The sequence below is a fragment of the Zosterops lateralis genome (assembly GCF_965231275.1).
Source record: "Zosterops lateralis genome assembly, chromosome: 1".
Taxonomy (NCBI): domain Eukaryota; kingdom Metazoa; phylum Chordata; class Aves; order Passeriformes; family Zosteropidae; genus Zosterops; species Zosterops lateralis.
The window spans coordinates 58,350,521-58,369,579 of NC_139762.1; the positions used below are offsets into that span (position 1 = coordinate 58,350,521).

Consider the following 19,059-nt stretch of genomic DNA (forward strand, 5'->3'; position numbering starts at 1 on the left):
GAGCCGGATTCCCATTCCCAGCGCGCTCCTGAAGCTCCGTGCGGAGTGTGCGGGGAGCTGGGGCCACACCTGGTGCCGGGCCCCGCTCTCGTCCCGCACGGGCACAGCGCCCGAGGGCTCAGGGCTGTGGCTGCTGCGGGAGGGCCCACCCTGCTCCCGGGATGGCGGCGGGCCTGTCCGGGGCCCCGGAGCCCATCCCTCCGCTGCGGCCCCGCAGGGACCGGCCCGGGCCCCGCACGCTCCCCCTGCCCGCCCGCAGTGCCTCCCGAGACGGGCGATTCCTCAGCCACAGCTCTTTTCCTGCGCTCTGGAGGCATCTCGGGGGCTGCCCACACGCGCCCGCCCTCCAGCCCCCGGGGCTCCACACCGCAGGGCTGCCAGCGGGTCCCTCCCCAGCCGCTGGCCCGAGCGCTCTCGCAGGTCTCGGCCGCAGGGAAGCTCCAAGGCCTCCCTCCCCCCGCGTCCCTTGGGAACCCGCGCCGAGGGGAGGGAGCGGCCGCTGTCCCGCCGGGCCGCCCCGGCCCTGCCCGTCCCCGCCCCGCCGGGAGGGGGCGCCGCCGCCCCGCCCGCTGTCCGCGGGTCGCGCCCGCTCCCGCCGCCTGTTGTTGTCGGGGCTGCCCGCGGCCGCCGGGGGGCGGGGCCGGGGCGCGGCGACCAATCAGGCGGCGCCGCCGCCGCCGCGTCGGTGGCACTCGCGGCCGGAGCGGGCCGGGAGGGCGCACGCAGCGCGAGCGCCGCGCCGGTCCCCGGGCGGGCGGAGCGGGCGCCAGGCGGATCCCGGCGCCGGGAGTCGCGGCCGGGACATGGCGGCGGCCGCTCGGCGGCGTCCCTGGGCCCTGCTGTGCTTGGCCGCGGCCGCGCTGCTTTGCCCCGCGGCGGGCGGTGAGTGCGCGCGGGGCGGCGGGGCGCGGGAGCGGGGGGAGCCGGCGGGAGCGGCGGCGGCGGCGGCCGGGGCGGGGGCGCGGGGCCGGGCTCGGAGAGCGGCGGGGGGCGGCGGGTCCCCGCCGGTTCCTTTCAACAACATGGCGGAGGGGCCGGCTGGGGCGGAGTCACCTCCCCCACCCCCGGTGTCCGAGCCCGGCGGGGACCGCTCGGCCCTTTGTTGGCCCAGAGCGGCGGCGGCCCCGCGGGAAGGCGGCGGGGAGGGCTCCCCTCGGGCCCGCCGCTCCTTCCTCGCCCCGCCGAGCGGCGCCCGGCCGCGCCTGCCCGGGGTAACTTTGTCTCCCGGTGCCTGCCCGGGCGGGCGCCTGTGGCCTCGGCCCGCGAAGGCAACTTGGTTATCGCCGGCGGAGCTCCTCCGGGAGCCCCGGAGAGCCCCCGGGCCCTGGCGGGGCGCTGGCAGCGCTGTCCGGGGGAGCGGCGGAGCGGGACGTGTTGAATTGAGTGTCCCGTGTCGCGGAGGTGACAGGGGCTGTCCCCGCTCTGCCGCCCCCGCCCTGCACCCTGTGCTGCTGTCGCGGGGCTGGGGGACAGGTGAACTCTGGGCCGAGCCCTGTGGAGATTAAATCTCTGGGTGAATATTGTACAGCGGAATGGTTTTGTTCCTCTATCCTCCAGTACCTGTGCTGTCTTGCGAGAGAGAGTTGATATCAGAGCTGTGCTGTTGCAGAGCTAGTGCATGAAACAGGAGTGCTTAACAGCATTCGTAAATGCAACATTTGGGTAGTTTTCTTTTTTCCTTTTTGTGTTTTTTTAAACATGCGTGTTATTCTGCAGTTAGCAGTGTGGGACGTGTGGCCTAATGGTACACACAGGTGTTACTCTACCCGAACTGATGGAGGCTTCGTTTTTATCTAGGCTAAGTTGTATGATGAAATCTGTGTTTTATAATTGGCTCACTTCTTAAATTCCCTCATAGTTGGATTGTATATTGCTTTGGGTTTTAAAGAGGAAGTGGAGAAGCACCACAACTTCTTCAGTTACAGCTTTGAGACATCCCTCAATCTGGATCTGTATCATAATTCAATCTAATATGGTTCATAATTCAATCTAAAATGGTACTCATGCTGAAAAGAAAAAGGTTACTTAAAACATAACTTGCTATGCTAAAATGTATTGTTAATCACCCATGTTTTTGCTAAAGGCAGTGCAGGATCTCTGATGTGTAAACAGTGAAACAAGCTTAAGTTACCCACGGGTTGTTCTTGTGTTCTTGAAAAGGTGCGGCAGGCTTTAATAATTTAAAGCTTTCTTACGTAGCGCTTTCAATTTAGATGTTGAAGGAAATTTTAGCTCAGTTTGAGCTTTGAACTTTTTCCTTTTTAATGCCTCCCGTCAATCAACAGTTTTCCCTTAATCTGAGGCATGAAATCAAGGTCTAACAGCTTTGTGTGAAAACAGGGCCGCAGACTTCCATACAGAATGTTATAGGTGGAAGTGGTGGTGTGCTACCTTTTGTTTAAAAAAAGACAAATTCTCTCTGTTCAATGGAATCGGGAGGAATCCAGGCCTCCTGATCCATAACTCATCCAGAGGCCCTGGTTTGGGTAAGGCAGTGAATCTGCCTGAGCCTTGTGGTCTAAGTTGACAAAGTAGTTCAAGGCATGATTTGGCTACTGGTACTTGGAGTTCGTATTGTGGGTTGACACAAGTTGGGCATTTTGTGATTGTGTCTGCTGGGGCTGTTCTGCAGTGTGCTGATGTTACTGTGTGGATGAGTCGTCTTGCAAAATGGTCTATACAGGGGTCAGGCATGTAATGAATCCCAGCAGTTAGCTGAACAGTCAAACACCCTTCATTTTTAGGACTGAGTCTGAAAACAAGCTTTCTGGTATTCACTGTGTAGGCCATAGTCTTTAGTCTTCCTAAGTTCTGGGGAGTTACCACTTGGAAACTCTTGTATTCAGACAATTGCTTCTAATTGCAAATAAAGATAGCAATCTGGTTACTTGTACTTCTAAATTCATTCCACCATACTAAAGATTTTTTTTAATAATGCTTGTAAAATTATTATCTGAGCTTTTAATTTTATCTTTCTTCAGTTAGTTTTTGTTTGCCTTTTTTTTTTTTTTTTTTTTTTTTTTTAAAGCCTATTCTTCTACCAAAGATAGGGAAACAAATTATTACTGTATTGTGCTGCATGAACAGATCTCTGGGTAGTGTTTTGGATGGAGGGCAAGAAAATTAAAAATGCCATTCGGCAGCTACGTTGCAGAGAATATAATATCACTTTTTTGAAGTTGGGAGTTTACACAAGGTTTTATCATTACTTGGAGGTTGTGAGTAGGGCCTTAATAAAGTAGTTTGTCTGTTTTCTTGAATGCATCACTTTGTTTGACAAGACCTGCTGTTTGCACTGGAAGTTTTGCTTAACAACGATGGATGAAACGTATGTGAAAGTTTTCCTGAAAACTTGATACCCAGTGCTGTTGCTTTGCAACAGTGAAACTTAATTAGTGCCTTTGTGAGAAGAATGTGTTAGTGAAGGTCATGAACTGTTGTGGTTTTAAAAACTGTACCTATGTCCCAGATACTTTAAGACCTAAACCTTGCTGTGTCTTGAGCTAAAAGAGTTCAGAGATGAGTCAGGTGTATTGTTTGAGGGGATTATGTGAATTACAGACTCAGAAGCTGACATTTGCACTGTTATGTATTATGCTTTTTTTCCTTTGGCAAGTTTTATTTGACAGGGAAAAAACTGCCAGTGAGCATTACAGCCCTCTTGCTCATATCCCTAAAAGTCTGTCTATGTCTCTTGCATTAGAGCATAGCCTTGCTCCTTTATCTTGCTCAGAGACTCGAGCCTCTGCATCTTGTGGAACAGAATTGTGATTGCTCTTCTGATGACGTTCTACTTTCAGGTGAAGTTTTTGTTTTAAAAATTGTATTTTCCATGGAGGAAGAGTTGTAATATCGCAAGAGAAGTTACTTTTTCAGCCAACTGTTGCTTTTGGGAGGCTGAGACTGTCTTTTTTAAATTTGTGAAGCAAAGATATATTATTAAATAAAGTATTAATAATGTGAAGTTGTTAACTGTTTGTAATAAGATGTGAGTTTGAGGGTTTTTTGAGCACCTCACAAGTGTGCTGCTCCTTGTTAGCATCTTTTGGAAGATGTCTCAACTTACAATCTCCAAGTAAAACTTCTTTAGCTGAAGGTGAGATTCTGTGCTGAACTGTCTGGTTGAAGTAATGATGCAGGATGTAAACAAATGTTATATAGTGATTCATAGGGTTTTATGTAACTAAAAAAACAGTGTTTCTGCAGTTTTCTTTCCTCAGAAAGACAGCAGATACAAAAAAGACTGTTTCAGTAGGTAACGGTCTGGTTTTGATACAGACTTGTAAAAGTTAAGTGGCTAGAAGGTACTTCATTCTCTGTTCACATTTTGTGTGTAGTATTAATATCTGAGCTCCTGGGAATCAGCTAATTTTAAGTCGTGTCAAGCTGCATCATTTCAGGCTTTCATTTGTGCTACCAGCTTGCTTTACCCTCACTGGGGGCTTTCCAGGCTGCAACATTCATGGAAGAGAGACTTGCTAAAGGAAAGGCAAAACTGTCAAATTCAGAGTCTGAGCAGTTACACGAGTAATGGTATTCAACATGAGAAGTTAATCTTGTGGTATGAGATATGAGACATATGCTGTTGATAACTTATATGACATGATAATGTCAGAATGCACACACTGTTTCTTCTGGGGTAGTCAGTCTCAAAAAGCAGGAATGACTATGTAGAATGATAACGATGCAGTGACAAAATGCAGTGCACAAGGAACTTCATTGCTATGTTGAGCCAATTTCTGCTCTTGGCTATGTCCCTGCTTGTCTGTATGACTTTCAGTGCATTTGTTTAGTTGTTTGTACTGTCATTTCCCCAATCTTGTATCACTTAAACAGACATGACCTTTCACTAGTTGATAGTGGAGCTTATGCTAGTGGTTCCATCCAAAACCTGTTGTAAAAATTACCAAAAAAAATTTAGTTCTCTGATATTGGCAGACTTGATTGAAAACTTTTTTCCTCTTCTTCAGTAGTTTTGAAAGTGCTTTTTGTGGTAGTAGATATAAACAGTGTTTACCACAAATGCATTGAAATGCATTTTACCTGAAAGATTACTGGCTCTGGAAGATCAGCTTACATCAGTTGTCCATTTCTCCTCCCTTTCTGTTAGAAATCCATTCTAGAAATGTATGTGTTCATTAAAGTGAACTTGGAGATCTGGCTGGTTCTGTCTGAGCTTTTAATATTACTGTATCACTTCTTTGAGAAGAACAGAGACTACTTGAACAAACAGCAAAAAATTCTGTCTCCAAGAGAACAACAGTATGAGGGATTTTTTTTTTCTTTTGTGTCAGTTATAAGTGAAAACACTTCCTTATAGGAATGAAGTGATTTAACTATAGCTGGTCACTGACATCTCCTCATGCTGATGTTAAATCTCATCTGTGATGTGTTCACATAGTTTATGTTCTTTTTGCACAGATAACTGGAGAATGAGACATGGGCAAGGATATTCTAATTCCATATTCTCACCTCCTGGTATGGATTGTTGCTGAATTAGTTTACCCATTCGTAAAACATGGAAATTCTGCTGTTACCTACTTGAGTTGGAAGGCATGAAGAACTGTTACGTGGCCAGAGTAGTAAGGGGGCTGAAGCATTTTTAACCAGGTTTTGGAGTTTTTTTAAGAGTGTGTCCACTAGAGAGCAGCAAAAACCTGTGTTCCTAGAGGCTTTGCTATTCAGACAGCATTGTTTTCCCCTCTTATGGGAGGGGAAGAGCAGCTTCAGACGGAAGCAGTGATTTATTTGTGCCGAGAAAATCATTCCGTTGTGTGTGACAGTGAATTGCGTCTTGGCGGGAGTGGAAAAGATAGTGGCATCGAACCAGAACAAAAGTGTCAATTGTATCAAATTGCACTAAGTGGGCATTCTGTAGCAAAAGAGAGGTGGGAACAAAGTGAATGAGGAAGATGGAGCACAAAATGGTTTATTTAGTTTTTGTTGAAACAGTGTCACAGTGAAACAGCTTCACAAGACCAGGAAGATGAGTAAGTGTAACAACGGCAACCCAAGTGTAATTCTTCACTTCAAGTAACTTGGCCTTTGCACAGTGATTCAATGTAAATATGTCTCACTGAATATCTGTCTCTTGCTGTAAGCATTCAGATGTGTGTGCAGTTGTGAGGATGCCACAATTACCGTTTAAATAGAGAAAAGTAATGGATGATGAAGCAAGTGAAATAAAGGTGTCCTCACTTTCAAAGTTGAAAGAAATAGTGTGTGTAAATATTTTTAGGAAGTTTTTAGTGGTTTGGATAGGTTAAAAATAATTTGTTCAGGCGTAAATTACCAAATGGATAGCAACATGAAAATAAATGTTAAATTTTCTTGTAGTTAAACTCTGAATAATAAGACTTTCCTTACTTCCTTCATGAGGCAGGGAAAGATGTGCAGAAAGTGATGCTGTTAAGATTTACCCTCCTGAATGCCAGTTCTTATTTTATCTACTTTCTAATATATATATATATTTAATAATCTTCATAATAAAAAAAATTTGTAATCCCATTTATAGGGTTTTCTTCCTCCCTTTTTCTGACTGATCTGTGTGCTGGTGATTCTCTCTGAAACAGGGTTATCTTTCTATAGTGGGTCCTAAGCATTTTATCAAATCTCTTCAGTAACAGTAGAAGATGATTGACAATGATTTGGTTTGATTTAAAATCTTGGGGGAAGGGGGTGTTTTAAGAGAATCTTTCTCAGGATTCAAACTTTGAGATGACATACATACATATTCGAGATCAGATTGCCACTTTAGGCCATGATATCCAGTGACAGAGAGGGGTGTAAAATGCAAGGTAATCCATGTGGTTATAGTAAACTCTTGAATTTAAGTGAAACGCCAGGTTCGGATTTGGGGGAACCTTTTGGTTGCCACATGTTAATCCTCATCCTTTTGGTGTGAGTTTTTGTATGTAGCCTTGAAAGAGGCTGTTTTTACGGCTCAGGACAATTTTTGTGTTTTGATCATAAATGTTTAGGATTTTAAATTTGTCTGTAAAGTTTCTGTATTTAATGTTTCTGTGTATGTGTACACAAGTTCTAGGCCAGCTTTTACTCTTCACAGTTGAACAAGTGGACTCAGGATGTATTGATACTTTTATTGTTGCTCCTGCACCATTTTCTGCATGGCTTTGGTGCTGCAAAAGCAGGAAGGAGAGCAGAGAGAAATTAGAAGTAGTAGTCTTCCTTCTCCAAGAACTTCTGCAATGTGAAGAATGAAACCTGATCATCTTAGGGGCGATTAGCCTGTCATTCCTCCTTCCCTCCCTGTGCTCTCTCCTTTACTACTGCGATTGATAGCTTTATTAAATCACCACCTTGAGTAATGTAAGACAGTGTTTTCCTGTGGCTTCATAAATAACAAGGCTAAACCACATTCTGATTTTGTGAAAGGATCATGTGGGGTTTGGTTTTTAATGCAGTATTTGCCCTTTGGCACAAAATGGGAACCATCAAATAATGCATAATGTATTAATCTTGGGTAACCAACAGCATCCAATTTGTCACTTACTCAAGCTACACCTGTGGTTATTGTCGAAAAAAAAGGCATTATTTGTATTTGCTTTGAAAATAGCAGACTTGCATGCTGTGTTGTTTTAAAAGCCTAGATCTTTTGTAGGAGGAACTGTAGTGGTGCTTCTTTGTCTGGAGGAACAGCTAGAATTTTACCCTTTGTCTTTTAATACATTATTGTGTAAGGAAAGATGGCTTCAGATCTAAATTCGACTTTCTTCTGCTCATCTCCTAATTTTTTTGTCCCACTAAAAAGCCTTGTAGTGTTGTTTTTTTTAGTGTTGCTGTTCTGTGTTTATGTAACCAAAAAGGCCTCCTAGCATTTTGAATTTGTATTTCTTTAGTCATTCAAATTGTTTCTCAACTAGGAACATATACCAGTACTAACATAATTTTTTTTCTCAATACAGAATTAGAGTGTTACTGCCAGCTATGTACAAAAGACAACTTTACGTGTGTGACAGATGGAGTATGTTTTGCCTCAGTAACACGAACTGCAGACAAAATAATGCGCAATAGTATGTGTATAGCAGAAATTGATCTGATTCCCCGGGACAGGCCCTTTGTTTGCTCCCCCTCCAACAGAGAAGGAGTCCATACTGTGTTTCATTGCTGTAACACACCTCTCTGCAATAAAGTAGAACTTCCAATTCCAACACCAGGTAAGGGCTTGGGATTTTTGCTCTTTTGTTTCTTTGATTATCTTTTTTTTTTTTTTTTTTTTCATTTTTTCAAACAAAATTCTGTAGGAGTGGAACTTGTAGATAAATTTGAAGGCCTAAAGTACACCTAAGATTCTGTAAAGACAGTTTCATGATACCTGAACAAGAGTTGTAATCTTCTGGATAGGGACATTAAGGACAGTTTTGAAGACTTAAATGAAAAGTGTAAATAAGCACATTGCTTTTGTCCTTTGTAGTACTTACTTTGATCCTCAAAAAAGTTACTGTGCAAAAGTTTTAACAAATGCATTAAAATATTTTGAATACGGTTGTGGTGTACTATAAGTTTAGTAGAATAAAAGGAAATCAATGTTTTTACCATTTTCTTGTATTTTAACTTTCAGGTCCTACTCCAGGAAAACCAGCTTCTAACCTTGGACCTGTGGAGTTGGCTGCTGTCATTGCTGGACCTGTCTGCTTTGTCTGCATTTCACTGATGCTGATTCTATACCTTTGTCATAATCGTACTGTAATTCATCATCGTGTGCCAAGTGAAGAAGACCCTTCATTGGATCGTCCCTTTATATCAGAAGGAACCACTTTAAAGGATTTAATTTATGATATGACAACTTCAGGTTCTGGATCAGGTAATGTGGCACTTCTAGTAGCAATTACTCTGTGCTTAAGAGCCTTGTAGGACTATCGTCTTTTATATTGTCAAATCTACTTAAACTTACAATTAACTGGAGAAAATACTAGAAAAGCAACTTCCATGTACATTCAGTCAACATCAGTGAAGATTCCTTGTGTGGAAATAAGTGAAATAAAAGAAACACTGAATTATTGCTGCCATTCCTAATTCTCAAAGTAGGCTGATTTATATAAATATATAATGCAGGGAATATCACAGTCAACTATTGTAAATGTTTTGTATTCTGTAAGGCTGTCATTTACCTTTTTGTTCTGTAGAGCCTATCTGAACTACCATCTTCTGTGTTTGCTGGATAACTTTGTGAAGGGTATTTTTTAGCTTTAAATTTAAACTTAATTTATAGATGTAGCTCTTGGTGTATAAAGAATATTCTGAATCAATGTTTTAGCCATTTTTTCCTTACAGAAGATATTTTCAGTTACAAATAGCCCTTTCTGTGTATAGAATGGATGCAGACCATGTCTGATGAATGTCTGTCCCTTTATTTTGTGGTTTTTTGTTTTGTGACTTGAAGAGGTGTTGCTCTGGGAAGATGAGGCATTAGTCTGGTCATTGCGTAATATAGTCTCTGCTATTGTAACTCTGACCATTAATTATAGGATTATGGTGGTCTGTGTCATGGAAATGTAGTTTAATAGGTGTTGTTAGGGGATGATGTGCCAGGTAAATCATTACATAAGTTGAGTTTTGGTCCCTGTTAAAGAAGGAGACATCAAATTGTGTACTGCAACCTTTTACCAACCTTCTACTCTATAAAATTTAAATAATTTAATACTGAAAATTATTCCTACTACTTGCAAACATATGTGTTGAAACATCCATGCCCTTTAGGAACACTTTCTAGAAAGAAATATTGGTGTTTGATTCACAATTACTGTATCTTTTATTTTCCCAGAACTGGAAAAAATGAAAACAACAAAACCCAAGCATCTAGATTGTGTTTCTTTTCCAAGGACAGTAACTAGTGAAATTGTTTAGAGTCCATTGCTTTGTCAAATAAAATTAATGTAACTTGCTCAACATGTTCAAAATCTAGATCAAAAATTAATTTTAGTCATATCCTCCCTAAATAAGGTGAGCTTGCACTAGGTGTGTAGGTTATGTTTCAGCTGAGAAAGCTTTTATGTGTCCAAAAAGATTTGATTCTGATAAGGGTAAGTTGTTCTCTGGTTAGAACTGGAGTTTTAGTAATTTGTGTTCATATCAATTTTCTCATTTACTAACAGGAGTAACCAAGTCCGATAATGAAAGCGATTAATGAAACTTCCAATATGTTGGACTATAGCTTGATAAGTGGAAATTCTGAATTTAGGCCTCCAGTTCTGTTTGTTCTAGAAGGAGTATGCAGTAGTCAGAGATAGAGATAACATGGATGAGTCAGATTTACGTATCTTGCAATGCAGAAAATTTAATATATATAATTGTTACAGTATTAGAAGTGTGAAACTCTACTTAATGTCTGCACATCTAGACTTTTTCCTAAGGAAAACTGAAAAAAATTCTAATTAAAATTCAAATTTAATTGTCAATTGGTCTTTTCATTCATTATCAGGGATATTCCTTCATTTTTCTTCTGGCCTTCTTACCTGTGGTGATTCAGCACCTTTCTTTTAGTTTGAAAACTCTGGAAGTAGTCCTTCAAAATAAGCTCTTGAAAGGTAGAGAATCCAAGTTAGAAGAAACTTACGATTCTTCCTCTGGAGCACATGGCTAGAAACTACTGACTCTTCCCCTGCCTATTTGCAAATTACTCTATAAGTAAAAGGAGCCTGCTAGGGAATTGCTAAGCTTTCACAGCTGAATTCAGGGCACTCAGGCTGGTCTGGACTCCCAGAGCACCTGACCTACTGTGCTATTTGAGCATTGGCTACTGGTGAATGCATCCAAGGAGCAAAACCAACAAATGTGGTTGAATTGGACTTATCCCTAAGGAAGCCTCTTCACTAATTTACTTTTATGCTTGAAAGACTGTAAAACAAGGCTGTTTGTTTCCTTAAAAGGGATCTTTTAACCTCAGCTGCAGTGAGTTCCATGTCGTTGAGCTGTTTGTAAGACAAGTATTAGCCTTATTTAGTGATGTCTACTTCACTTTGATTATGACAGTGAAATATGAGATGCTTCAAGGACTTACTTTCTGTACTGTTGGCAGGGTGTGTATTTGCAATGACTTGTATCACTTTGTCTCAAAATTAGTAAATAAATGACTACAAATTCACAGTGCTCTAGTACTTGAGTTGATAACTTTTGTGTGTCCTGAAGTATGCTTGCAGCATTGGAATCTCATTGAAATGTGTATTTTAACCCAGAGTTTGGGTACAGCACATTTAAAGTTGAGAAGACCGTACCTTCTTGGAATAAATTGGGGGTAGAGAAAAGGGTGTCCAAAGGGAGAAGAGTCAGAGCTGCTAGTTAAAATAGTGCTTAACCCTGTCAGAAACTGAACTGTCGGAAAGGAATGGTGTTGGGACAAGAGGCTGCCAAAACACTATGGAAATGTACAGAAAAGGCAAAATAATCCAGACCCAAGAGTCACAGCTAAGGAAGTGTTTAGGTTGGTGACCCAAAAGCCATGTTCTGCTCTTAAATTCATGCTGAGAGACCAGAAGAGCTCATAGTAAAATAAAAAGGATTCTACCAATTTCGTTAATTCAGTATTCTCCAATGAGAAGTGTATAAAACAGAAATAATCAGAATTCTAAAAATCAGCTTCCTGTTCAGAGCAAAAGGGAGTAGGATTCATTTGCTGCAATGATGAATAGTAAGCTGCTATTAATTATTTGGTCTTGACTTACGTTAGTTGTTACCATGTTGTTCCATGACGAACAAGAGCTGAAATAAGGAGATACTCCATGAAAGGAATTAATGAAACATCTAAAATAGATCCATGAAGCTACAGCTTCTAAGAGAAGGATTTCAAAATCTCTTGGAGCTGAGAATGATTTTCAGATCATTATGCAGATCTCTAAATATCAACTACATATTGTATAGACAGATGGGGACGCCCATCTGTTACTGTCTTAACTCACAAATGACGAAGTCACTTAGTTACAAGGGAGTAGGAAGAATTGCCTACAACAGAGGAGACGCTTTGGATAGTATTGGTAGGCGACTTCCAGCAAGAACTTAAGGTATTTAGAAATCTAAAGGGTCACAGAAATCAATGCAGAGTTGAGTCAGTTGAAGTGAATGTAAAGCTCCTTAAAAAACATTTTGCAATTCACACAAGCTTGGAGGAAATAAGATTTTTTGCAGTTCATGGAATGTTGGGTTTTTTATTACTCATCAGAGGAAGTCTTCTGGGCAGAGACTTATGAACAAGAATGCAATTCTAGCAGCTGCTTTTGTTGACTACCTGTAGGGCTCTAGAACTTAATTCTTGAATTATCCAACTTACTTACAAACTCGTTATGCATTGGAAAGTCACTAAACTAATCAGAGTACGCTTAAGATGTGGAAAAGAAAATGAACTTTTTTTATTAGACTTTCAGAAGGCTTGAGGATACTTTATGATATAAGAAAATGATGATGATATTTTCAGAAATAAATCAGATGACCATGGCTAAATGCAAGGTGTCAAACATTGAACTATTCTTGAATTGAATATGGGCTCAAATTTTTTTATTCTCCTGTTTGGCAAACTGGCTATCATCTTTCTTCATGCACAGTTAAAAGAAGGTGTATCCAAGAGCTTGGAGTACAGTTGTGCCCAATGTGTATGTGAAAGGCTGAGGCTGTAGCTGTGTCCTGTGAGATGTTTTTCAGGCAGTCTGGTTTACAGTACAGCAGCTGCTCGAATTCCTGATCATACAGGCCTGTGTTTCTTCTATAGCAAAATGAGGAAATTGCTCAGTTGCAACAGAAAGTCTGTAATGAATTGCTATGAATGCAAGATAAAGATTCCAATCTTCTGGAAGCAGCAGTAGTAAGAGAAAGATCAGTTTCAGACAAACGGAAGCAAGTTAGTTGAATCTTGTAAAAAGAATATTAAATATTGTAAAAACAAATGTAGGAGTAAGTGGATAGATCACAGTAGGGGTTTTATCCTACAGTGGCATGTTAATGTGATGAATGTGAAATTGAAATGCTTTCTGTCTAGAAGGTTTAGAGGTTAGTATATGTTTAGCTGATATCCTTGGACATACATTTTAAACAAGGAGAGATGTCTATAAAAGATGCAGCAAGTTGAGAGCAGTGCATCTGAAAGTGGGAATACACAGTTTTCTGATACAACTGTATGGCCTATCACCCATTTCAGGTACACAAAATCAGCTTGTATTTGACATTTGCTTATACATTTTGCAGTTGTGCATAAATTCTAAGTAAGAAACTTTCTCTGACCAATGATGTAAAATTTTACATTTTCAGGGTTGAATTCAGTCCTGTGGTTGTTCTAATCTGGCCTCTTCTGCATTTCAAAAGTCTGTTCATAGAGAATGAAGAAGGTTAGAGGAGAGCCTCTATAGTTTGGGTATGCAGTACAATTCACCTGAGGACTATTACAGCAAAAGTTTTAACTTCCTCAGTAGAAATTGTTATAGCACCTGACAATGATTGAATTGCTGGCACAGTGTACATTTTTTTTTCCTTCCTGTCTTCATGTAGGTATGTTGTCAGCATAGACCATGCAGAAAATTCCTAGGTCTAGAATTTTTGAGGAGCTCTTCTGAATATTGCAGTGTTTTAATTTGCTCTTCTCAGACTGGGACACAAGTATGGCAATGCTGCCAACCAGATCAGATGTCCTTCTAGTGCTGCTGTTAGCAAAGAGTGTCCAGAGGTGGACAAGAATTAATTATCTGAGCTATTAGTTGGGATTTATTTTCTATAACATAAGGAAATGCAGGTGTTCTGTCAGCTATTGGAGCAGCGATTATAGAATAATAGATTACTTTGTAAAGTGTTTGGTTTAAGTGAAATAATCCTATACCAAAAGAGCTTATCATAAGCAGATAACCTGGCTGATGCTTTCATCCCGCAGTGTGGTATCAGCGTGAAATCCAGTGACAAGCCCTGCAGTTACAATAGAAAAGACGTAAAATAAACAAAAACCCAGCCTGGCTGAGGGATGCCAGTGCTGCTTGTTGTATAAAATTACTGAAGCGTACTGAAGAGGTGCTCTTTGCTGAAAGCATGTAAATGTTCCAAAGATATAAAACCTTGATGAATGTAAACGTTTTTCTCAATTAGAATTACAGTGAGGTGCACAAGAACAGCCAGGAAAGCAGGAAGCTTGTCTTACAAGGATGTTTTCCTATTTTGCAGTGACTCAGGATCACTAAGAGGCTATTGGCACACTTGGGCATGAGTGCGGATTTTCAGCAGTCAGTGTTGCTGATAAGTGTGGTGTAACTAACTTAGAAATGGACTATCTAGTGATAAGCCAAGTAAATAAATCAGTAGCAAAAGTGCTCTTAAACTGCTTTGACAAGAGAGTTATGGGCAGATCCTTTTTCCAAAAATAAAGAAAAAACTCACATTCATCACCAACAAGCAACCAAAAAAGCCCTAAACCTGGTCCTGACTGCCTCATCATCGCTTCTTTTTTTTCATTTAAATAAAACTTTATGGATCAGCAACTGACAACATTCCTAGCTGAAAGGAAGTTTGTGTTGTGCTTTTAACAACCATAGAAGTAGTTTGTAGCATAATTTGCTTGAGTGCTTGTTAAACTGGCTTTGTAAGGGGAAGGCAGAATCTTACCTTTGTGCTTGCTAGCAGTTCTCAACAAGCAGTTAAAATCTTGGGGAATATGTGCATTCTGAGAGAAATACCCTAATAGAAATAGGATCTCATATTCAGTATGTGGGATAAGTGCTAATTCTGTACAGTGATATTTAAGGTTAATGTAAAATCTTCTTTTTAGGTTTACCTTTACTTGTGCAAAGAACAATTGCAAGAACTATAGTACTTCAAGAAAGCATTGGCAAGGGTCGCTTTGGAGAAGTCTGGCGGGGGAAGTGGAGAGGAGAAGAAGTTGCTGTGAAGATCTTCTCTTCAAGGGAGGAACGGTCATGGTTTCGAGAAGCAGAAATTTATCAGACAGTGATGCTACGCCACGAGAACATTCTTGGATTTATAGCTGCAGACAACAAAGGTTGGTGGCACTATGAATTTGTTTTGCTAATTCTGCACCTGGTCAGAATAGACAGTACCATGAAGGGAAAAGAAGTTGAGGATCCATTTAAGAGTAGCAAAAAATAGTTTTGCTACTGGAGCAGTTCAGGGTTTGGTATGCTTTTCTTAGGTTTAATGAAGGAAAAAGTACATTGTCTTTTTTTTCTGACGAATATACTTGGCTTAAATTTGTTTAAAATGCTTTGGTATCAAAAAGGACATGCCTTATCCTGTGAGCCCACACAGCTGCTGAATACTTGTACCTGTCACTACCTCATAGCCTAATAATATAGATGTGTGGGACTGAAAGAGATTGTGTCTAATCCTGTTGTCCTGATATAAATGAGGAGATAGTGGATTTATTCTTAAGGCTGAATTAGGAGACATTATTCTTTTAGAAAATTTAGAAAGTATATTGCAAAAATGGAATTAATGATTTGTTTCTAGTAGTAAAGCTATGCCTGCTTCCTGAAGCTCTCCTGATAAGCTTTTAATCACCCAGTAAGAGGAACCATTTTTTTCAACTTTGATTTGTTGTGATTTTGGTCAGGCTAAAGTTTCTTGGATTTTCCTGCAATTCCAGTAAAGATGCAAGAATCTGGCAAAATGAAGTTTAGAATTTCTTTCATTAAGGGGAGCTAAGATATTAAAATGCTGTTTCTTTCAGTTAGTTTCATCTGAAGTTGCATGTTTCACCACAAATTGCATTTGACATCTTCGTGAAGAAAGCATTAATAGAAAATTCTGTCACGTTAGGGAGGAGTCAATAATTCACACACATGCTGAATTTTTAAAGGGCTCTCAATCTTGTGGGAAATTCTTAAATGGTTTTAGTGGGGGTCAAGTATGTATAAAGTTCTTTTTAATTACCATTAGATGAATTTCAAGTTTCTATATAAATCTGTACAATTGGAACAGAATGCAAGAGCTTGTGCAGAACGCTTCTCCAGGAAAGGGTTGTCTAAGTTAACTTGCTCTGAACAGATGTTTGTGCAACTTGTTATCCTCCAAGAGCGTGCAGATCAAGACCGTACCAGGCAACTTTTTCCTGCAGCTTACTATGTTTGCCATTAGAAACTGTTTTATTTTCATAAGAATTGTGTTTGGTATTACCAGCACCTACAAGAGCTTGAGTTTGCTCTGCTTGGCCTAGGGGAGTATCTAGGGCCTGGGTTTATAATTAGATCTACTGCATTAAAGCCATCTCTGCAGGAACTTTAGCTTCTATTTCTCATTTAAAAGCATAAGGTATATATTGCAATATCTTGGTTGTAACTTTCCACAAAATCCCTCTGTGATTAAGTATACTATTGTCTCATTTTGCCTGAAACCTTCAGGTAGTTTGTCCCAAAAATACATTTGACTGCTGTGAGGAAGAGGGTATGAGGAAGATTTCCTAAATGGATGGAGTTTTAAAATAATTTCTTGCTTGCTGGTTTGTGTTGCAGATGCTATAGCATTTTGGTCATCTTTAGTTTTCTTGTAATATAATATAATGTGATACGAAATTGTTTCTGGTTTTTCTGTTAATATGCTTTACATACAAAGAAGAAATCTTTAACTGATAGGTCATGGCATTGGTTTAGCTCTTCAGGGTAAGACACTTCTACTTTGAGAACTAGTTTGTGTCTGGTTTTTGAAAAAGAGATAAAAATGTGTTTTGAAAATGCCATGATTCTTGACTGTGTTCTCTAACAGAACTGCTGTCTGAGCATACATAGACTTTTAACCCATCAATGCAGAATTAATTTGTAATATAACCTACATTCTCTGAGGGAGGAAATATGTACACACTATTCACTCCCTGAGATAAGAATTCAGTCCTGAATATTGAAGGAGGTTAATACTTCAATTCTTGTTTAGAGCACTTCAGGCCACTTGTACCCATTAAATGGGAAAACATAGAGGGACCACTACAGGGGTAGTTCTCCCAGCATGGCAGGTGCACTATCATGGTACTCTGAAAGGAGAAGGTGTATCACAGCATGGCTTTAGAGACCAGTGGCTTAAGGAACAATCCTTCATTGTAGATGCTGGTGCTAAGTGATGAATGTTTGTGTGGTGCCAGATGCAAGATTATGTATTCTTTCACAGCAGTGATATCTGTGGAGGGTTTGCATCCATTTCTCTGTAGGACTGACTTTTGAACGTATTCAGGAGTTACTACAGCCTAGCTGGACTGCACAAAGGCATTAGACTGCAAGAATCTGAGATACTGTAGAAATGTAGGAGTACTAGTAATTTTAAAATTAGCAAAGGACTAGTAAAAGAGCTGTAGAACCAAGGCATGCTTCAGTTCTTGCTGCTGCTGAAGGCATTTTAATAAGGTCTTTCCTCCTGTCACAACTGCAGTTTTTTACAACTGCTCAGGAACATCTGGCTGGCTATTTTGTGTAAAATTGGTGGAAGGGATTCCATTGGGTAGGAGGGTGTGTGTTTAGATTAGAGCTTGTGACTAAACTGCTGCCTTCACTCCTTTTTCTACTACACTGTTCAAGACAGTCCATGTGCCCTAATGGCCCGTTCTTCTCTTCTACTTCCCCAGACCTCTATCATGTTCAGAAGGCTACAGGAGCTGGACCAATCTGTCTGCTTCCCATCCTGTAATCTACTGGGAAATAAGTGCTGCAGTTAAGGCAGCTTGAGGGCTGAAAAGCAATGAATGATTTTAACTGCAGTTGTGGTCTGCCTGACAAGCACTTTTGTGTTCTGGGTAGCTCTTTGCAGAGCAACTGTGTTCTAACTTCCAAATACTGCTAGGTCAGGGAAGTTGCTTTCAGGGCCACGTGTTGTCATGTTTTGAACCATCTAAACACAGGCTTTGTTTTGTGCATGGTTTTTTGTTTTGTTCTTTCTAACCCAGTTACCTGAAGGTAAAGTGTATCAGGGACTACTTATCTGTAATATTCTAGTAGCAAAAGAGTAGTATCAGCAACTGCAGTTTACAGTACTAAAGGTTTCTCTGCATTAGCTGGCTGTAATCATAACTGTCTGTAGGCAAATTAAAATAGTGTGAAGTCTTGCACTGCACACTTCCAGATAACTTTATGCACTAAAATACCTTGAGTTCTCCATTCCTTCCACTTTACTGAAAGCTGCACTTCCCTATCTGATAGTTTGGTTTGATCAGAATACCTTTCATGGTAGGTAGATCCCCAAGAGTGATGTTAAACAATATGCTGCAAAGAAATGAACAGAACTCCTGCCTCTTGAGAAGTAGTATTTCAGCAGTTTATCCTTTTTGAAGCTCTGACTTCAGCCTGAGAAGAAGGAATCTGCACAGCTCAAGAGCTTTTCATCATTTAGTCAGATGACTGTGTCGATGTGGTAGAGTCAAGCTGTTATGCTAACAAGACTCCAGTCGATGACAGTAGTGCCATCTCTCTGAATAGCTCATTTGTAAGAGATTTCTAGTTGTAGATCCCATTTGAATTTGATACTTTTGCTGCTTTTTCCTGTTTTTTTTTCTAATATTACATTAACTGCATGCCAAAAAAGGCTAAATCGCTGCTTTGAAACACTTTGCTACATAACACCACAGGAAACATTTTTGTTTTGCTAGTGTTGATGTGAAAAAAATATTTTTCATTTAAGTGATTCCAGTCAATTGAATTTAAATTGAAATTTGATTATATATTTAAGATAACAATTGTATAAATTCCTTTCTTCACGAGTCAGCTCTAAGATGGATTTTGCTTGAACATCAGTAATGTTTTTCCCAAGCTGTAATCAGTCTTGTGACAACAAATCTGAAAAATTATTTTCTCAGAATTTCAGTCTTTTTTAGAGTTAAAAATGAAAATGTTCTACTTCTGAGTGATCTTGGTGGTATAAAATGCTTTCAGGCCTCTTGAAATAGCTGAAATAACCATAATTAATCTCTTAAACACATTTCCAATAACACATACAAATTTTTTGTAATTTTTTTAATATTCTGAAATTGTTTGAGATTCTTGATCGCTGTGTGTATATAAACTAAATTAGATTACCTGATCATGAAAAACTGGGCTACTGTATGTAATTACTATTGAGTGTAGTTACTTTTTCCTACCTGAT

General features: G+C 40.5%; 1 protein-coding gene across 1 annotated transcript in view; it reads left to right on the plus strand.

Annotated features, from left to right (window-relative positions):
• Positions 1 to 857: 857 nt before the first annotated feature.
• Positions 858 to 19,059, plus strand: part of TGFBR1 (transforming growth factor beta receptor 1) — a 33,071-nt gene continuing 14,869 nt past the window's right edge. The window contains exons 1-4 of the mRNA XM_083873437.1: positions 858 to 882; positions 7,926 to 8,177; positions 8,582 to 8,824; positions 14,753 to 14,983. Coding sequence (XP_083729563.1) covers positions 8,024 to 8,177; positions 8,582 to 8,824; positions 14,753 to 14,983 — 628 coding nt within the window. The 5' untranslated portion in view covers positions 858 to 882; positions 7,926 to 8,023. The remainder of the gene's footprint in view (positions 883 to 7,925; positions 8,178 to 8,581; positions 8,825 to 14,752; positions 14,984 to 19,059) is intronic.